At 45.6% G+C, this 17,273-nt stretch overlaps 1 protein-coding gene across 1 annotated transcript in view; it reads right to left on the bottom strand.

Moving 5' to 3' along the window:
• The window catches only part of UBE3C (ubiquitin protein ligase E3C), a 175,996-nt gene that overhangs the window by 70,178 nt on the left and 88,545 nt on the right, over positions 1-17,273 (bottom strand). The window contains exon 16 of the mRNA XM_075922749.1: positions 2,314-2,411. Coding sequence (XP_075778864.1) covers positions 2,314-2,411 — 98 coding nt within the window. The remainder of the gene's footprint in view (positions 1-2,313; positions 2,412-17,273) is intronic.

Raw genomic sequence — 17,273 nt, forward strand, 5'->3', positions numbered from 1 at the left:
AAAAGCTTTCCTCAGCTGTGAGATAGGAAACTCAGTGGTATTACAGGCATGCATACCAGTGAAGCATTCAAGTCACTAAACACTGAAGTATCAGGCTGAAGAGGAGTGTATACTAGAATCATAGAACACTAGAACTAGAAGGGACTTCAAGAGGTCATCGAGTCCAGTCCCCTGCTCTCACGGCAGGACCAAGCACTGTCTGACCATCTATCTAACCTGCTCTTAAAAATCTCCAGAGATGGAAATTCTACAACCTCCCTAGGCAATACTAAAGGGTGTTGAAATTGGTGAAACAGCTTTAAAAATTACATGCATCACAGAGAACAAAAACAATGCCGCCCCGCCTTAATTCTTCTCTTTGGACCCCTTCTGCAGATTAAAATACTTCCTCTTTTCCTTTCTCTTCCCTGAACAAGGGGCCTGAGATTATCTGGAGGCTTGACTCTTGCCCGTGATGTCAGCCTACTCTAAGGGAACTGAGAGAGTCATTAGTGGTATCCCAGGCTGAAGTAATGGAGCAATTCTGTACTGACAAGAACCTGCAGCCCCCCAAAGTGTTGGGTCAGAGGGTCAGTTCCAGTAAAAGTTTGCCTTGGGCAGATCCATCTTAGCCCCCAAAAAAGAGGGCCATATAGAGGTCTCTATACATAGTAGACTTTACCAAACAGGCACACCTTGAAACTCCTGAGGGAGCACTAGGATTGTCTGGCTATCAGCTCAAAGAAACCTAGTGAGCCTGTAGTCTGAGCTTTCTGTCCTTCCTCAACCAAGGAATAAAGTCATGGCAAATTGGGAACTGGCACATTCTATGAGTTTTTCCCAGGAATACTTGGCACCATATATGTGCATATGTCTCTGGAAAGACGGCTGAGCCCCTGCAGGTACTGGACCCAACAAAACCTCAGGATAAACCAAGGAAAGTAGCCACAACATCTCTAACTGTACAACGTGTAACGTTAATTTTAAAAGATATATTAAGTGGATTAGTGCACAAACACAAGAAGTAGTTCTGTTCAGCTTTCAGTAGTGGCAGAGAAGAAATTGTGGTGGTTGGGGGGATAGAAGTAATACTCCCTTACCTGGACAGAGCTGATCATCTTAATCTGAGAGCATTCTGGTACCCCTAAGAGACAGGGCTTTGTTATACTGTTCCACAACTCTACACTAAAGGTGCTAATCCCATAAATGTAAATGCACAGAGGCCCCTGAGGAACATCAGAGAAACCAGGACTGAATTACTCAAGTCCTAGCTGTACATATCATATTATGTTATGATGAAATGCTAAAAGACACCGAACAATAATCTCGAGTGATATAATCAGACTAGAATGTTGAATGGCTTGGAAAAAAATAGCTATCAGAACTTGCATTATCACATTGCCATACTATCTGAATATATTTTAAATTTTTATTCTCTTGTTTCCAATTTTCTGATACAAGCCTACACACACATTCTTTCTCCACCAAATTTGTCATTGTCCTTTCAGTAAACGTTGATTTATTTCACCCATGAAACTATTTTTCATTTACTTGATGGCGCTGGTACACAGTGATTCCAATACAATTCTGGGAATAGTCTGTTTACTGATGCTGTCGAACCAACAGTAGCAGCTCAGAAATTGTATCTAGGGGTAACATCACAATCGTAGCATTACAAAAATAATCTTGTGGGATTACTACAAAATTACATACTTAAGATCTAGAATGCATTCACAGCCAAATTATAAACAATATATGAAACTGAAAGTTACATTTTTCCTATACAGTAGTTTAGTGTTCCTTTAAGTTCAACTATCATTGAATGCAGAAATTTAACTTCTGGGCATTATTTCCCCAAGATGACACTGACTCATACTGCAGTGGGTTAATGAGTACACTGTATATGATAATTTAGGCTCCTGCAATAAAATCCAGGTATATGCACACTGCATCTACCTGGAGCTCCACTAACTGTAATGGGATTCAACGCTGTTACAGCAGTCCACCCTACTGTAGATTTAACTACAGAATACGGGCCTATGCTTGCTTATTATACACTTATTTCTCAAGTGATATTAGCATAATCTGTGCTTCTAAATTAGGAACAACTATTCTAAAACATTGTAAAAAGGGAAAATAAATTGCAAGATGACATATGGTAAATCTTTCCCAGCATCTTCCACATTGCAGTGACCCATGAAAATACCGGGGACAAACAGGAATAGTGTGGCCTGATTCTCCACTGGATAAAGGAATGATCTGAGGCCTGATTTCCCACATAGAAGAACTCACATTTACAATAAAAGAGTCAAAATACAGAAAAAAATTAAATACCTTTACTCTTTCCTCAAAAGGAACTACAAAAGGTAGCTCTGTCAGAATTGCAAGCTGTCGTTCCTCAGACACAGAAAGAGGTGCTGGCTCCAAACCCACTTTAAAATATGAATGAAGAGTTTATCAATTTTGGTAAAAATCTACTTCTCTAAAAGTATTTTATCTTTTAAAAATAAACTGATAATTTGCATTAAATCAACAAACTGCATACATGAAAACAAATTGTTTAGTGCAAACAAAATAGCCAGCAGCTATAACACTGGCTTCTTAAGGTACATCTACACAGCAGCGTTATTTCGGAATAATGAAATAACAAAGAGTGTGTCTGCACTACAAGCCTTAATTTTAAAATAATGGCAAGGTGGAGGACTTCTTATTCTGATGTATGGTAACCCTCATTTCATGAGGAGTAAGGGAAGTCGAAGGAAGAGTGTTCTTCCTTCAACTTCCTGCTGGGTAGACAGTGCCTAAAGCTGAGTTAAGCTATTTTGACTTAAGCTATGTAATTGATGTAGCTGTAGTTGCGTAGCTTAATTCGACTTTAGCCCTGCTGTGTAGACATACCACTAGGAGTCTTACCTTCCTGAAATTACAGTTTCCCCCAGTAAACTGTAAAACTGAGCAATTAAAACTTACTGCAGACAATATGTATATAGAAACAATACGTTATTGTGTTTTTAGTCTCCTTTAGAAAAATCATGTTAATTTTTGCTTTTGTAAAAGCTGCTTAGTAGAAAAATAAAATTTTAAATATTAGAAATGTATCAGCTAATTAATGGAAGTTGGTAATTATTTGCATTAAAACATTACCCAGGGGTCGTATTGCTGAATAAAGAGCCCCATTTCCCACAGTAATTTGGTGTACTTAGCTTTCAATTATACAATCTATTTTTGTCCAGCACACCAATTTTGGCATGAGTGCCCTAATGCTGAAGCCAAAGCCCCATGTAATCAACTCATTTATTTCAATGGGCTTGCAAAGTGCAAAAAAGACATTTGTCCTGTGATCAAAACTAATTTTAGTCCCTGTGGAAAGGTGAGGGAAACATCAGAAAGCTATAGTAGCTTTTTGAGTGAACAGGAGGAAGAAGATAGCCAAAGAGCAGAAGGGGCTAAAGGAAAAGGCTCCCCACTCCAAGATAGTCTCAAACAATGGTACAACTCTTTTGGAACTTTCCAGGTGTATTTAAGGAGGTATTTAAGAAACAGTTCATGTTTCAGTTTTGGATACTTAAGGTACAGAAACTTTAATTTTCTTACTATTAAATTAATGTAAATAAGCTAGGCACATGGCTCATATTATAGCAAATGAGCTGAAATGCAACTTGAGATGTGAAGCCAGCACAAGATGCTACAGGTGTTATTAACTTCCTTGATGGTGTAGATGGAGGTCCCTCTAGCAACAGACTAAATACTAGATACAACAGCCACTGACATTTTCACTTTGTTGCTTTTCATCAGAGTCAGAGAAAAGCTGCCTCACAGGCTATACAAAAGGTAGAAAAAAAAAAAGCTGAAGTAAATAGTACATGTAACTAATGGGGCCAAGGAGATTACACTAGCATTTACATTCCTTCCTTTGGCATCTGCTTATGGGCTGGTGATGCCTGGCTGCCCTTCTGTAGCTAGGCACCAGATCAATGATCATTATCAAAGGATACTGTATTTCAAATTCTCCAAATCATTCCTAAGTAGAGTTACTTCAGGTACAGCTTTAGTGTGACATGACCCCACATATTAGTATACTTGATGTATATTCACTTTTGGCAAATCTCAGCATTGCAAGCCCATGGTATTTTTGATAAAATGCTTCCTTGAGGTTACTTATTTCTTAGTAAACATTTTTAATTAAAGTCAATGTATGTTGCCTCTTAAGCTAAGGGTTAAAAGCATTTTAAACAGAAAGTGCATGTACAGCAAAGGTAAACCACTACCCAACTTCGACAGTTCAATTATTCTGGTCAATTAGTCAATTTTATCTGCATTTCTCCATCAAGGTTTCCATCTTTAAAAAGAAATATTGGATGGAGTCATCAATACACAGTGCATTTATAACTCAAGATGCTGCCATTTAAGTAAATGAAAAAGCACAAATAAACACTACCATATGTGATTCAGCAGTACTTTCACACTAATTGACTTTATCCCATATGAAGTCAAGTGGGATTAAACAGATCATACGTATACTGTTATAGGCTTGTTTTCACACAATCATGTTGATCACACCTATCTTTTTTTCAGTGACTTTAGAGGCCAGAAATAGTGCCAGACTGACAGCCTTGGAGACTGGAGCACTTCATATAGCTAAGGAGGAGGACAGCAAAAACAACTGCAGCATGAGTTTCCTCACACAAATGCCTGTTATTCTGGACCCGAGAGGTCACTGGCAAAGGTTAGAAGGTAGTTCCAGAGCTGTCACAGGCAGCTCCCTCAATGCATGCTCAGGAAAGCGGAGCACAGCAGGCTGGGGTCAGGTTGTTCTGCTTCCTGCCACCACAGAGAAGTGGCCTGGCTGAGATCGGCAGCATAGTGGAGCAGACTGCTGGGTTTCTCAACTTCACATGGCTCCTGTTGCCACAGTGAGTGCAGGGAAGCCCAATCTCTACTGATGTCCTTGGCCAGGGCCCTTTGGTAATTCCCCAAGTCATGTGTTTCTGAGGAGGGGGCTTCAGGGAAGGGGTGCAATTGGGCAGAAAGGGATGGGGCTAGCACAGATTTTGGGGTAAGACACGTAGTGTGGGCAGAATAAGGGCAGAGCAGGGGTAAGAAGAGGTGGCGTGGGGGCAGGGCCTCTGGCATACGGGAGGTTGCCTCAGGTTGCCCCCTAGGGATGGCCCTGGGTAGTCCCTATTACGCTGATGTTCAGTCTGTCTCATACAAGAAGCTGTAAATTCTCTAGGCAATGTGGACGGAAGTAGTGGTAGATTGGGGGGACGGGACGTGAGGGGTGGGTCACAAGTGTATTGGAAAAGCACTGATTCAAATCAAGCTGTAGCTTCTGGAACAGTATGTGCCAGTTTACAGACCTGAACTTCCTGTACTGAGAGCTGACTCCCAGGAGACAGTGTTTGCTTTGGCATAACATGTATTCCAACTGTGCCGAAAACACCACTACCTCATGCCAGAGAGTGAGAGGAAGGGTTCTAATGTGATAAAGCCCACAGTAATGTAGGGATGTAAGCAACTAGTTGACTATCCGATAAGCAAAAGCATATCAGATAGTTGACTAGTCCCTTGACTAGTTGCTTCCCCATGCCGCCTCTACGAGGGATGGTCTAGACAGTACTGGGTCGTGCTGAGGGGGCAGGGGATTGAACTCAATGACCTCTCGAGGTCCCTTCCAGTTCTAGTGTTCTTTGATTCTATGATTAGAGGCAGCAGGTGGTTCCCCCCCCAGCACTATCTCCGCGGGGGGCAGGGGAGGGCAGGAGAGTAGCAGGGACTGGGTGCTGCACCTCTGCGTTTTAAATATATGAACTGCCTGCCCGCTCTTCATAGATTTAAAAATCAGAAATGCAGTGGGGGTGCACAGACCTGGCGTGAGCCAGAACAGCTGATTCCAGGCTCGTGACAGGTCCCCCCACTGTATGCCAGCCTTTTTACATTTAAGGCTAGTGCACAGTGGGGAGGACCCGGTGAGAGCTAGGAATCAGCTGGCCCAGCTCGTGCCGGGTCCCCCCCTCTGTGCTTCAGCCTTTTAAATGATTTAAGAGCCTGCCAGCTCTTAATACATTTCAAAGGCAGAGCTGCAGTGGGAACGAACCCTGCTGCGGCTCCCCCACTTATCGACTAATCACCTAGTCAATGGAAAATCCATCAACTAATCAATTACTTGATTCAACTAAATTTAACATCCCTACAGTAATGTCAGATTTACTCCTTCCGTCTACACAAAAATCAGGCTGACCCAGAATCCCAGGACCCTGTAAAGCTGCAAGCTCTGAGCCTGAATCAAGCCTTGACCCTGGATTACAGCATTAGAGCTTTGCAATGTAGAGTGAGACCCATCCAGACCTCAGATCATGGGCCTTCTCCCAAAAAATCCCATAATTCCATGAAACAACTTCTTTTGTCCTCTGTACCCCAAGAATCTCAAATCTTTTCTATTCAAAATAGAACAAGCCTCCTTGATGTACTCCTGCAGTTCGGTGTGCCAACATTTAACACTTCCAGTGTCCTCTGCAAGCACACCCTCAGAAAGCTCTCTGTCTGTAATGGAGATAGACTATAACAAGCCTTTACTTTGGTCATGGGAGAGCTGCAAACACACCATCAGAAGCTTTCTGTGTCTGTAATGGAGATGGACCATAATAAGCCTTTACTTTGGTCATGGGAACACGGCCTGATTTTGGTAAATCTGTCGTGCAAGGCCAGCAAAGCTGTGAACTTTAAAAAGAGTACCAGAAATGACCATTCATACTAGCAAATAATGAACAAACTGGCAGCTTTCTAGTGCAGAGAACAGACTGAGCAACTCAAGAGTGAATACTAGAAAACCAGGGATCAGAACTGCATCTCAGGTGACTTGCTAAAATCATACCCATTTAAATGAGGAGTTTCATCAGGTACCAGACACTGTACACCAAGCACAGAATCAATGGTAATGCATGTATGACTACCAGAGTGGCACCTTGCTGGCCCCTAAATCCAACATGGGGACTGATGGGAGACAGCATCAGGCAACAAGTGAGACATGAAGTCATTCTGTTGATGAAACTGGTCCCAGAGCAGGCTTAAGCATACAAGCAGAAGCAGCAGTACCTTCTGGGCCCATGCTTAGAGGTTTGACATACTCCCTGAGGAATGGCCTGCTGTTGAGGCTGCAATAGACTCAGAGTAGACAAAAAGCCACCCCGAGCCCAGTAAGTTTTTTACTCCATTTTAATGTTTATTAATACAGTAATGGAACAGATTTCTGCTTTATGAACTAAGAAGTTATGAGAAGTCCCAGTTAGCAGCATGTATCTGCTAATAGACTGTATACCGGTGCCCTGATGTCTGACCTTCCCTCCCATATGCAGCTCAAAGTAGTGACCAGGAAATGCAAACAGTAAACACATTTAAAATAAACTTTTACTGGAAAGGCCCAGATTTTTGCTAAGACCATTCCTGTTTCTTATAACCGTACATTCCCATGCCTATAATTATGTCACTCTTCAAACATTCAGCAGTCTAACAAGCTGCCTGAAAACAATGAACTATATGAGAGTTTGAGAGGTAGAAATGTGTTCTATTCCCAAATCCATCCATTTCAGTTAGAAGTGGGTCATGCAGTCCGCAGGGGCAAAAAATATTTGTTCCAAATACAACTGTGGCTTGAAACTTTGTCCAGAAATATGTTGGAGAGGCAGGATGGCAGGAAGGTGGAAGTCTGTGGAGTTCTGCCTGTTTGCATGCAGTCATAACAGGCTAAGCTATGGGGAAGCTAATGAAGCACCCTCATGAATTCTGACCCAATTCTGGGTATTGGTAGTTGCAATCTTCTCCTATAGAAGTCCTATGGAACTCCAGGTAGGCAGTCATGTTTTGGGGAATGGTGCATTTTCCAAGGCCAGCTTGGTAGACAACCACCCACTCCACTCACAAATGTACTGTTCCGTCACTATCTATTTGAATACTTCTGTTACATAAATTGCAGGTTTCCCACTAGAAGTTTGAAGTAACATCTTCCTTTGCCCGCTGGGCACCACAATAACTGTTACATCCTCCCAAATGCAAAAGACTTGAAATGATAGACAAAGGTTTATAGCAGTCATTGATGGCAGTGTTCCTTCCCCAGCCCAAGAAGTTTTACAATTTTCTAAAATAAGAAAGCAGCTCTGCATTTTTAATATATGCTTGTTTAAGCAAGCGGTGTCTATGGAGCTTCTGTGATCTGAAGCATTCTTCTCACAATATAATGAAGTTCAGTTTGTAAAGTATGCCCTTGAAATCCCGCAAAGATTTAAAATTTTGTGTCCTTGAAATTCCACACATTTTTTTCCTGTGTTTCTGCATGTGAACCATTTGAGACAATAATCCTCTGTGTCTTGTCTTCCTTCTAGACTCCTTGACCTCTACTGGCTATAGTGCCTCCACATTCTTGGACTGTTTAAAAAAAAAATCTGTTCCTAACCTTCTGTATCTGTTGTTCTTCAAGATGTGTTGCACATGTTGACTCCAATGTAGGTATGTGCGGGGCCCAAGCACAGTGCTGGAAATTTTTCCCTCTGTGGTATCCGGGGGTTCAGCTCTGGTGTTATACATTCATACTTCCGGTAAAACAGTCAGCCAACCCCCTGTTCCCTCTTTCTGGCCAACTCCAATAAAAGGGGTAGAAGGAAAGGTGATGGAAGGGACATGTGCAACACACCTCAAAGAACAGTTAAAGATTAGAAAACATTTTTTCTTCGCGTGATTGCACATGAATAGGTGGTGGGATTTGCCACAGGGTTCATTTTGGCCTTTTATTAGGTCTATGATGGCCTCATTGAGAGAGAATGCAATTTTTGAGGTCAGAATGTCAACAAAAGTATGAGAGAAGTCCTTTACTACCTTCACCTGTATGTCAAAATTTTCATCTACTTTTTTCAACAGCTCCTGGTGCATATTAAGTCATCCTGGGAAGGCAATAAGCCCGTCCACAACACTGCTTCATCAGGAGAGGAGGCAGCAGTGGCCAGCACTGGCTGGGGGCTCTCCTCACCCTTTGTACTGGATGAGTCCTGCAGTACTAGCTCCTAGTACTTGGCACCAACCTTTGTACTGGAGTATGGATTAGGAATTGCCAAAAGGAGTGGTAGGGCCCTTTCTTCCAAGGTCATTAAGTAGGAATGCTTTGACTAGGATCTCTTCAAGGAGGGAAAATGCCCATGAGTTCCAAAATGGCCACTGCACAGGCACCAGCCAGTGGCCAATGAACCAAGTATCTAAAGCCATTGCCTGGCTTAGGTCCACTGCTTGGTAGGGCCAACAGGCTATGTTGTGGCACAGGAGTACAATTCCACTGCCCTGCGACCACAGTAGCATGGATTTCATTGGTGCTGAAGATCAGTGACAAGGAGAACAGGACCAGGACAAGGCCATCATGGCCAGCTTCCCTTCTAGATGGCACCATGAGTCTTGGTGCATGCTGATGGCTGCATGCTCCCTTCTGTCCACTGGCACTGACCATTGTTCTTCTGGTGAAGGAGGAAGGAAAAAAAAAGGTCACAGTGGCCAAAGTGAAAGCCTCCAACATGGATGGCATCACAAAAGAACTGGTAACACAGTGACCCCCAGTGTGGACGGATCATCTAGTACTAAACATCAGGGCCAGAGTCAATGGTCCTGACTGTTGGGATGCCAGACCTGGGGAGTGGCCTGACTCAAGTTGCACTTTGCATTGGTCTCCATGCCTGGCTGCTCTCTCAGCCAGCAGCTCTTCTTTCTTCTTGCTCGGCACTGGGAACTGCAAATGGTATTGTGACTCCTGGATGGCAATAGAAACTTTCCTCCCAGATATCTAGGTGATGAGTCTGACTAGCAAAGTTCCAAGAAAGGTCACGGCAGTGCCTCCATCAACAAGGACTTCAGCCTAGCCTCTTCTGGTATGGGTTTGACATCTCTGCAAATTTTGCAGCAATCCTTATGTGAGCTTCATCCAAACACTTCAGGCAACTGGAATACAGGTTGCTCAGGCTGATTAGCACTGACGTTTCTCCCTCACATTTACATATTAGGGCAAATAAAGCTCATTTGCTATATTCATATATTAACAGATGACTTTTTAAAACATGGAGTTTCCCATCACATAAACGTACGAGTTGATTTTTGTATTCTAGTCTGATTTTGTATGTATTTTATATATATCTGTACATACAAACAGGCCTAATAATTTCTTTACCCTAATGCCATTGATAAAAGTAAAAACACCAGCAGAAGGCTTAGGGGAAGCTGTTTTGTCCAATCAGGAAGAAATGTTACAATTGTATGTATTTTTAAAAAATCAAGATGAGTCTAACTTTACATTACAGTTAGTCACATTTTAAATAGGTTAGGGTACTGAGAACAAATTATAACAGACTACATTGCTATTAGGAATCATTATGATTAGCATGAGTTATTCAACTGAGTTATGAGAACTTCAATTTCCTTAGTATAACCACTACATATGAAAACCAAATGGAAAGTTTTAATGCAGAAATTCTCAAACTTTTTTGTCCATGGTCTACCTGGCTCAATGTGAAGCTTTTTGTGGAACACCAGTTGCTAATGGAAATTCATCGTTAATTAAATTACGCTTGAGCCATTTTGCTAGTGCTGCAGCTAGGGAGACTGTTTTATTTAAATTATTAAACAGATTAAGAGCTTTACCTTTCTCATGTTAGTTTATCAAACTTAATTTGAAACAAAATAAAATATTAATTTATGTCCAACACAAAAGGTTTCAATGTCTTCTTTATTTATGGCTGGGGTATGGAACCTTTTTTGTGTCAGGGTCACGGACCCACAGAAAAACCAGTTGGGAACCACACAAGCGAGAAGCAAAAAAACTCCTCCAAAAAACTCCAACCCTCACTGATGTGGCCTCCAACTGAAACACCTCATTCCTCTGGAGTTCCAGCCCCACAGAATGAGGAGAAGGGAAGGGATAGAGGACTGAGATTCGGGGCTTCCCACATGCAAGATTTACTTTTCTGGGGTTCCGTAGTTAGTGGATTTTATGGACCCCGTGAGGCTCTGGGGTGGGGAGGGGTTCACTGTGCGGGACAGGGCTGCCAAACTGGGATTGGTATGGGGTACAGGATTTGGGAAGGAGGTGCGGTGCAGAAGGGGTAAGGGTGCAAGGTCTGGGTGGGAGGTGGGATGCAGAAGCAGACTGGGGGTAGGGTGTCTGGCAAGGGGCAGGGAGATGAGGGTAGAGTGCCTGGGGCTAAAGCTGGAGGGCAGAGCGGCTGAGGGGGTTCAGGGAGATGAGGGACATGGTGCCCCTGGAAATAGGGCTGAGGTCAAGGTGGCTGAGGGGGAGGATGTCACAGAAATGGAGGCCCAGGAAGGCTGGGCACAGGTACAGCAAGGTGAGGGTAGGCAAGTAGGTGACCTGGGTTTTCCAGTCCTTCAGGGGGTGGGTTTCCGCAGAGGTCCAGTCCACCGAGCTCTCCCCCCAGACCAAGTCCCCGTGAGTGAAGGGCCCCTAACCCCCACCTGCCTGCTGTGTATGCATGGTCCTCAGTCCCAGTGTTGCCTTCTCTCACCACCACTGGGTCCCACACAGCCCAACCTGCTGCCAGGAAAGCGGGGGGTGGAGAAGGGTGAGAACCAGCCACTCGCACACCACAAGGGCCCGTCCTGCCCAGCTGATTCCCGTGCAGCCCAACCTGCTGCCTGCCCTGTGGGACCAACCAAGAGACACATCACTCTTACCATGGGGGCAGCACTCCTACACGTATAGCTCTGCAGCCCGCGAGGGGTGTGTTTGCTTTCTTCACCTCCCCACCTGCTGGAGCTGATGCTGCAACATCACAACTGTGCACCAACTGCGAGGCTACAGCAGCAGCGCGTGCTCCCCACTGCATCAGCAGCTGCCCCGCCAGAACACGCATGCGCGTGTGCTGTCTCGCACCGTTCACGCCTTTTTGCTGAGCACGGTCTGGCCCCATCAGTTCCTCCTGACCAGGAGAGTCTGAAAAAGATAAAACCATAGCTCCGAAGCAGGGAGGAGGGCGGGATGTGGAGCACCCACGGGAACACAATCTCGAAGAACAGACGTTACTGCTCAAGGTGAGTAACTGTCTCTTCATCAAGTAGTAGCCCCATGAGTGCTCCACTCAAGGTGAATATGAAGCAGTGGTCCAGTGCTATTCATGTGCTTCGGGCTTATGGTTTCTGTGCTATGGATAGAATCATTTAGGCCACTGCCTAATCGTTCTTCAATATTTTCGCAAGAGCATAATGTCTGGCGAAGGTAACAGCAGAGGACCAGGTTGCTGCACGGCATATGTCCTGTAGTAGTACACCTTTAGGGAAGCTGTGGATGTGGCCATCCCCCTAGTGGAATGGGCATGTGGTCGGTGTAGTAACGATTTATTGTGCAAGGCGTAACATCTTGTGATGCAAGAGACGATCGAATTGGAAATGCGCTGTGCAGAGAGCTGTTGGCCTTTTGAACGCTCTACTATAGATAAGAAAAGACACTGAGACTTTCTGAAACAATGTGTTCTCTCAAGATAAAGGCCAGAGCTCTTCTGCTGTCCAGCGTATGCAAACGTAACTCCTCCACGGTGGAATGAGGTTTTGGGTAGAAGATCGGCAGGCTTATGGGTTCGTTTATATGAAAAACGGAATTCACTTTTGGTAGAAAGGGAGGGTGAATGTGAAGCACTACCCCGTGCGCAGTGAATAATCTGTAGGGCGGGTCAGCAGAGAGAGCCGCTAATTCGCTCACTCATTGCACTGAAGTTATGGCAAGTAGGAACGCCACCTTCATAGTGAGCATTCGGAGCTCGCATGTCCCAAGCGATTTGAAGGGGGGGGGGGCGAGTCAGGGTGTCCAAAACCAAAGCTAGGTCCCACAGCTCTGGTGGAATCTTGTGAGTAGGATACAGATTCTCGAGCCCCTTCAAAAATCTTTTGGTTAATGGGTGCGCGAATACTGAATGATCATCGATGGGAGGATGGAAGGCAGAGATTGCCGCCATGTGAACCTCGAGGGAAGAAATAGATAGGCTAGTCATCTTTAGGTGTAGGATGTAATCAAGTACTTGTTGGATAGGCAGGGAAAGAGGATCAAAAGCTCTTGAACACCAGGATTGGAACCGGTACCATTTATGGAGGTTAGTCTTTTGAGTGCTGTGCACTGCTTTACCGCTTGAGAACAGCTCATTTCCGGCGCTTGGAGCCAACTAGGAGCTACGCCATGAGATGAATGCAATCGATGTGCAGGTGGATCACTGTACTGTGTTATTGAGATAGTAAGTTGTACAGCTTCGGTAGTTGCCGTGGTTGGGCTGCCAACATTCGCGACAATTGCATTAGCCACGTCTGTCGGGGCCAAAAGGGCACTATCAAAATCACTGCTGCACCGTCCAATCTATTTTCTCCAGTACCTTGGGGATGAGTGGGAGAGGGAGAAAGGAGTAGAGCAACTGGTGACGACTCTAGTCGAGCAGGAAGGCGTCTCCTAAGGAAGCTATTGCCCGCTCATAAGCAATAGTGATGGCACTTTCTGTTGCAGTGAGTGGCGAAGAGGTCTATACTGGAGAACCCCCAGTATTGGAAAAGATCACGGATGACCTCGTTGTGCAACTCCCATTCATGCTGTGGAAGGAATTGTCTGCTGAGGGCATCGGCGATGATGCTGTCCTTGCCGGGAAGGTATGACGCAGTAAGGGTAATACCGTGCCAAATGGCCCAGTTCCACAACTGGATGGCCTCCGCGCAGAGGAGGCGTGAGCGAGGGCCACCTCTTGTCAGCTGACATAGTAAACCATGCATATATTGTCGGTGAGGATCTGAATCATAAGATGTTGAATACCGCTCGTAACTCGAGGAAGTTTATGTGCTGCAGAGATTCTTGGGGTGTCCAGAGACCCTGAGCCCGATGGTCTTGCAAATGGGCGCCCCACCCGAGTAAGGACACATCTATTGTGATTTGGACTGTGGGTTTCTGTCCATGAAAGGGGACACCTGTTAGCAAGTTCTTGGGATTGTCCCACCACGCTAGTGAGCCCCTGACATCTTTTGGAATGGAGACTGTCCTGTGTGTGCTGTGGGCACTTGGAATATATAGCGTGAATAGCCAACGTTGAAGGCTCCGCAGATACATGTGGTGGCAACCATGTGCCCTAACAGCTGTAGGCAGGTAAGTAGATGGCATTTGGGAGAAATTGAAAAAGTCTGAACTAGGTCCTGGATACGTGAAACCTTTTCATGGGTAAGTAAGCTCTTGCAGTTGATGAATCAAGCCTCGCACCAATGAATTCTAGGCAATGGTTCAGTGCCAGGGAAGTCTTGTCAAAATTGATTATGAGCCCCAGAGCCCTGAACACTGTCATCGTAGTGGCGACTGCCCGTGTAGTTTCGTCCAAAGTAGGAGCCTTCAGTAGACAATTGTCTAAATAAGAGAAAATCATGATGTCGAGATGTAGAAGATAGGCAGCCACAACCGCCAGAGTCTTGGAAAAAACTCTTAGCGCTGCTGAGACCGAAAGGTAACACTGTATTGATAGTGCTCCATGCCCACTATGAACCGGAAGAACCACCTGTGGGCCGGGTGCATCGTTATATGAAAATAGGCATCCTGTAAATCGAGGGACTTGAACCAATCCCCTTTTTTCGAGAGCTGGGATGAACATCTTGAATTTTTGTTTGCGCAGGTGACGGTTGAGCCAGTGTAGGTCCAAAATAGGCCTCCAGCCCCCTGACTACTTCTGGGTGAGGAAGTACCGAGAATAAAAACCTTTTCCGCGAAACTGAGATGGCACCCTCTCCACTGCTCCTATGGTAAGTAGGCGGGAGACTTTTTGCTGGAGAAGAGGCTTGTGAGAGGGGTCCCTGAAAAGGGATGGGAAAGGTGGGGCGGGAGGGAGGAGTGTGTTGAAAGGGATGACGTATCCCGAAGTGACTATGTCTCGGACCCAACGGTCAGTGGTTATGAAAGACCAATGCTGGTGATACAGTCTCAACCAGTAATAGAATAACTTCTCTACGTCGTGTGGTGCCTCTGATAAAGGGGTGGTACACAGTCCCTTGATCGACACGTCAAACTTGCTGCCGGCCTTGCTGTTGAGTGGGCGCTTTGTTGGGCTGCTGGCACCATTTGTGTGGACGTTGTCTCAGCCCCAATTTATCGTATGGCCTAACATGGGGTGCAGCATAAGAAAAGGGTCTCTGTTGTGGGATGTGTATCTCTTGTGTCTATACAGTGGCGTGTACATCCCCAACGTTCTTCAAGTAGTGCGGAAATCTTTGCGTGAGTGGAAGATCTGATGCATATTCTGAGCGAAAAGTGACTGGCGATCGAAAGGTAAGTCTTCAACCTAGGATTGCAGGTCTTTTGGGATGGCCGCCAGATGCAGCCAGGACGCACGACACAACCACAGTTGTAGCTGTGGTTCGTGCCGCTGTGTCGGCCGTGTCAAGGGCGATCTACAGCACTGTACGAGCTGCTGTGTAGCCTTCTTGGACAACTGCCCTTAGGATTTGTCTTTTGGTTTCTGTTAAATGCTCTAAAAGAGGGACTAACTTTGAACAGTTGTCAAAAATCAAGATTCACGAGAAGAGCTGCGTAATTGGACGTTCTCAAGGTTGAGATGGCAGAGGCATATTCAGGCCTGTCTAAAATATCCAGACGCTTAGCTTCCTTGTCATTAGCGGTGGTTTTGCCATGTGTTGATTTTGACCTCTGTTGTGCAGCGTCCAAGACAAGGGAATTGGGCTGAGGGTGCATAAACAAAAACTCCATACCCTTTGGAGATACGAACTACTTCTTATCCAATTGTTCGTTAGTTGGTAAAGTGGCTGCTGGAGTCTGCCAGATGTCATTAGCAATCTCCAATATGGCCTCGTCGAAGGGGAGTGCTAGCTTCGATTTTTGGGAAGGTTGCAGGTTCTTTAGCAAGCGATCTTGTTTTTGCTCCACACCTGTGGTTTAAACCTCCTGAGATTGAGCCCCTCTTTTGAAGAGTTCTTGAAATTGCTCATGATCATCTGTCAGGGAAGATTCCCCTTAGGCAACTGCGTCGTCAGGTGATGATGATGATTGATTGGTTGAGGAATCCAAATGCTGTTGCTCTAGCTGCGGCGAGTGGCTATCATTCTGCTCCTCGTGACTAGGGACTGAGATTGTGTTTCCTGTGGGGGTCGGTGGAGCCGTACAAGGGAGCGGAGCATCTTGAACTGGATGGCGTGGAGAGGCTGGACAGCTGTAATGCGGTGATCGCGATCGCAGGTATTGTCTACTGAGCAAGCACAGGCGCTCATGATAATAACAGTCATAGCATCGTTCATGATGGTATGCATCCGGCAAGTATCTTGGAGAACACCCCCTCACTGTCCCATAGCGGCGAGAGTACTCCAAAGGTCTTGAGGATCTCAATGACATAGACCTCATGGTGTAGCGAGACAGGGACCGGGAATAGTGAGCTCGGTAATACCATCTCGGAGGGGAATGACAAGGTGACCTGTAGTAGCACTCTTTAGCAGAGACATAATGCGAAGCACAGTGGTGACTGCCAGAACAGGAAGAATAGGAGAAGGAGGCTCAAGGGAAAAAATGGCCCAGTCTGGAGAGAGGGATGGTGTCTGCATGCGACCAGACTTCCGCTATGCCTTTGTAGGTACCGAGGAGATGTGCGGGCAAGATGGTGCTGTCTGCAGAGGGATGGCCAGTGCAGAAATGTCATTGATGGAAACGGCTGCAATTGACTGTAAGTGTCGGTGCTGCCTGCGTTGTCAGCTGTGCCGGCACCGGCAGTAATGATGGCAGCAATGAGGGCTGCATGAAATCTGACTCCGCCAACGCCGGCCAGCACTGTGGATATAGGTGCCGATGTTGTCAGCACCACTGCTGCGGGTGCTGGCAGTCTCGTCTCTTTCTGCGCCGGTGCCGAGGCGGTCGGTACTGGTTTTGAACGAGCCGTTAGAGCCGTTGCCGACTCAGCTCGCGGACCCTTGGAAGGTGCCAGTGACAGGTCTTTCGATAGGGCAGGGCTTGGAGCTGATGCGCTATGGCCCTTGCCCATCTTCTCAACAGAGTGCCTCGGCGGTATGCCTGAGGTACCCAGTCTGTCACCCACACTTAGTCGTCCAGTGGGTTTGGAGGTCCTGTGGTCAGGAGTATGGGAGATCAGGCGAGCTTCATGCACCCGAGATCTCTTTGGGCAGCTTGTCCATGCCAGGCATTTGCAAAGCTTTGTTAAACAAAAGCATCCTCAGTCTCATTTCCCTATCACGCCTGGCACACGCGGTCAGTTTCGTGCAATGTGCGCACTTCTGCGGCC

Source organism: Pelodiscus sinensis, chromosome 2, assembly GCF_049634645.1.
Source record: "Pelodiscus sinensis isolate JC-2024 chromosome 2, ASM4963464v1, whole genome shotgun sequence".
Taxonomy (NCBI): domain Eukaryota; kingdom Metazoa; phylum Chordata; order Testudines; family Trionychidae; genus Pelodiscus; species Pelodiscus sinensis.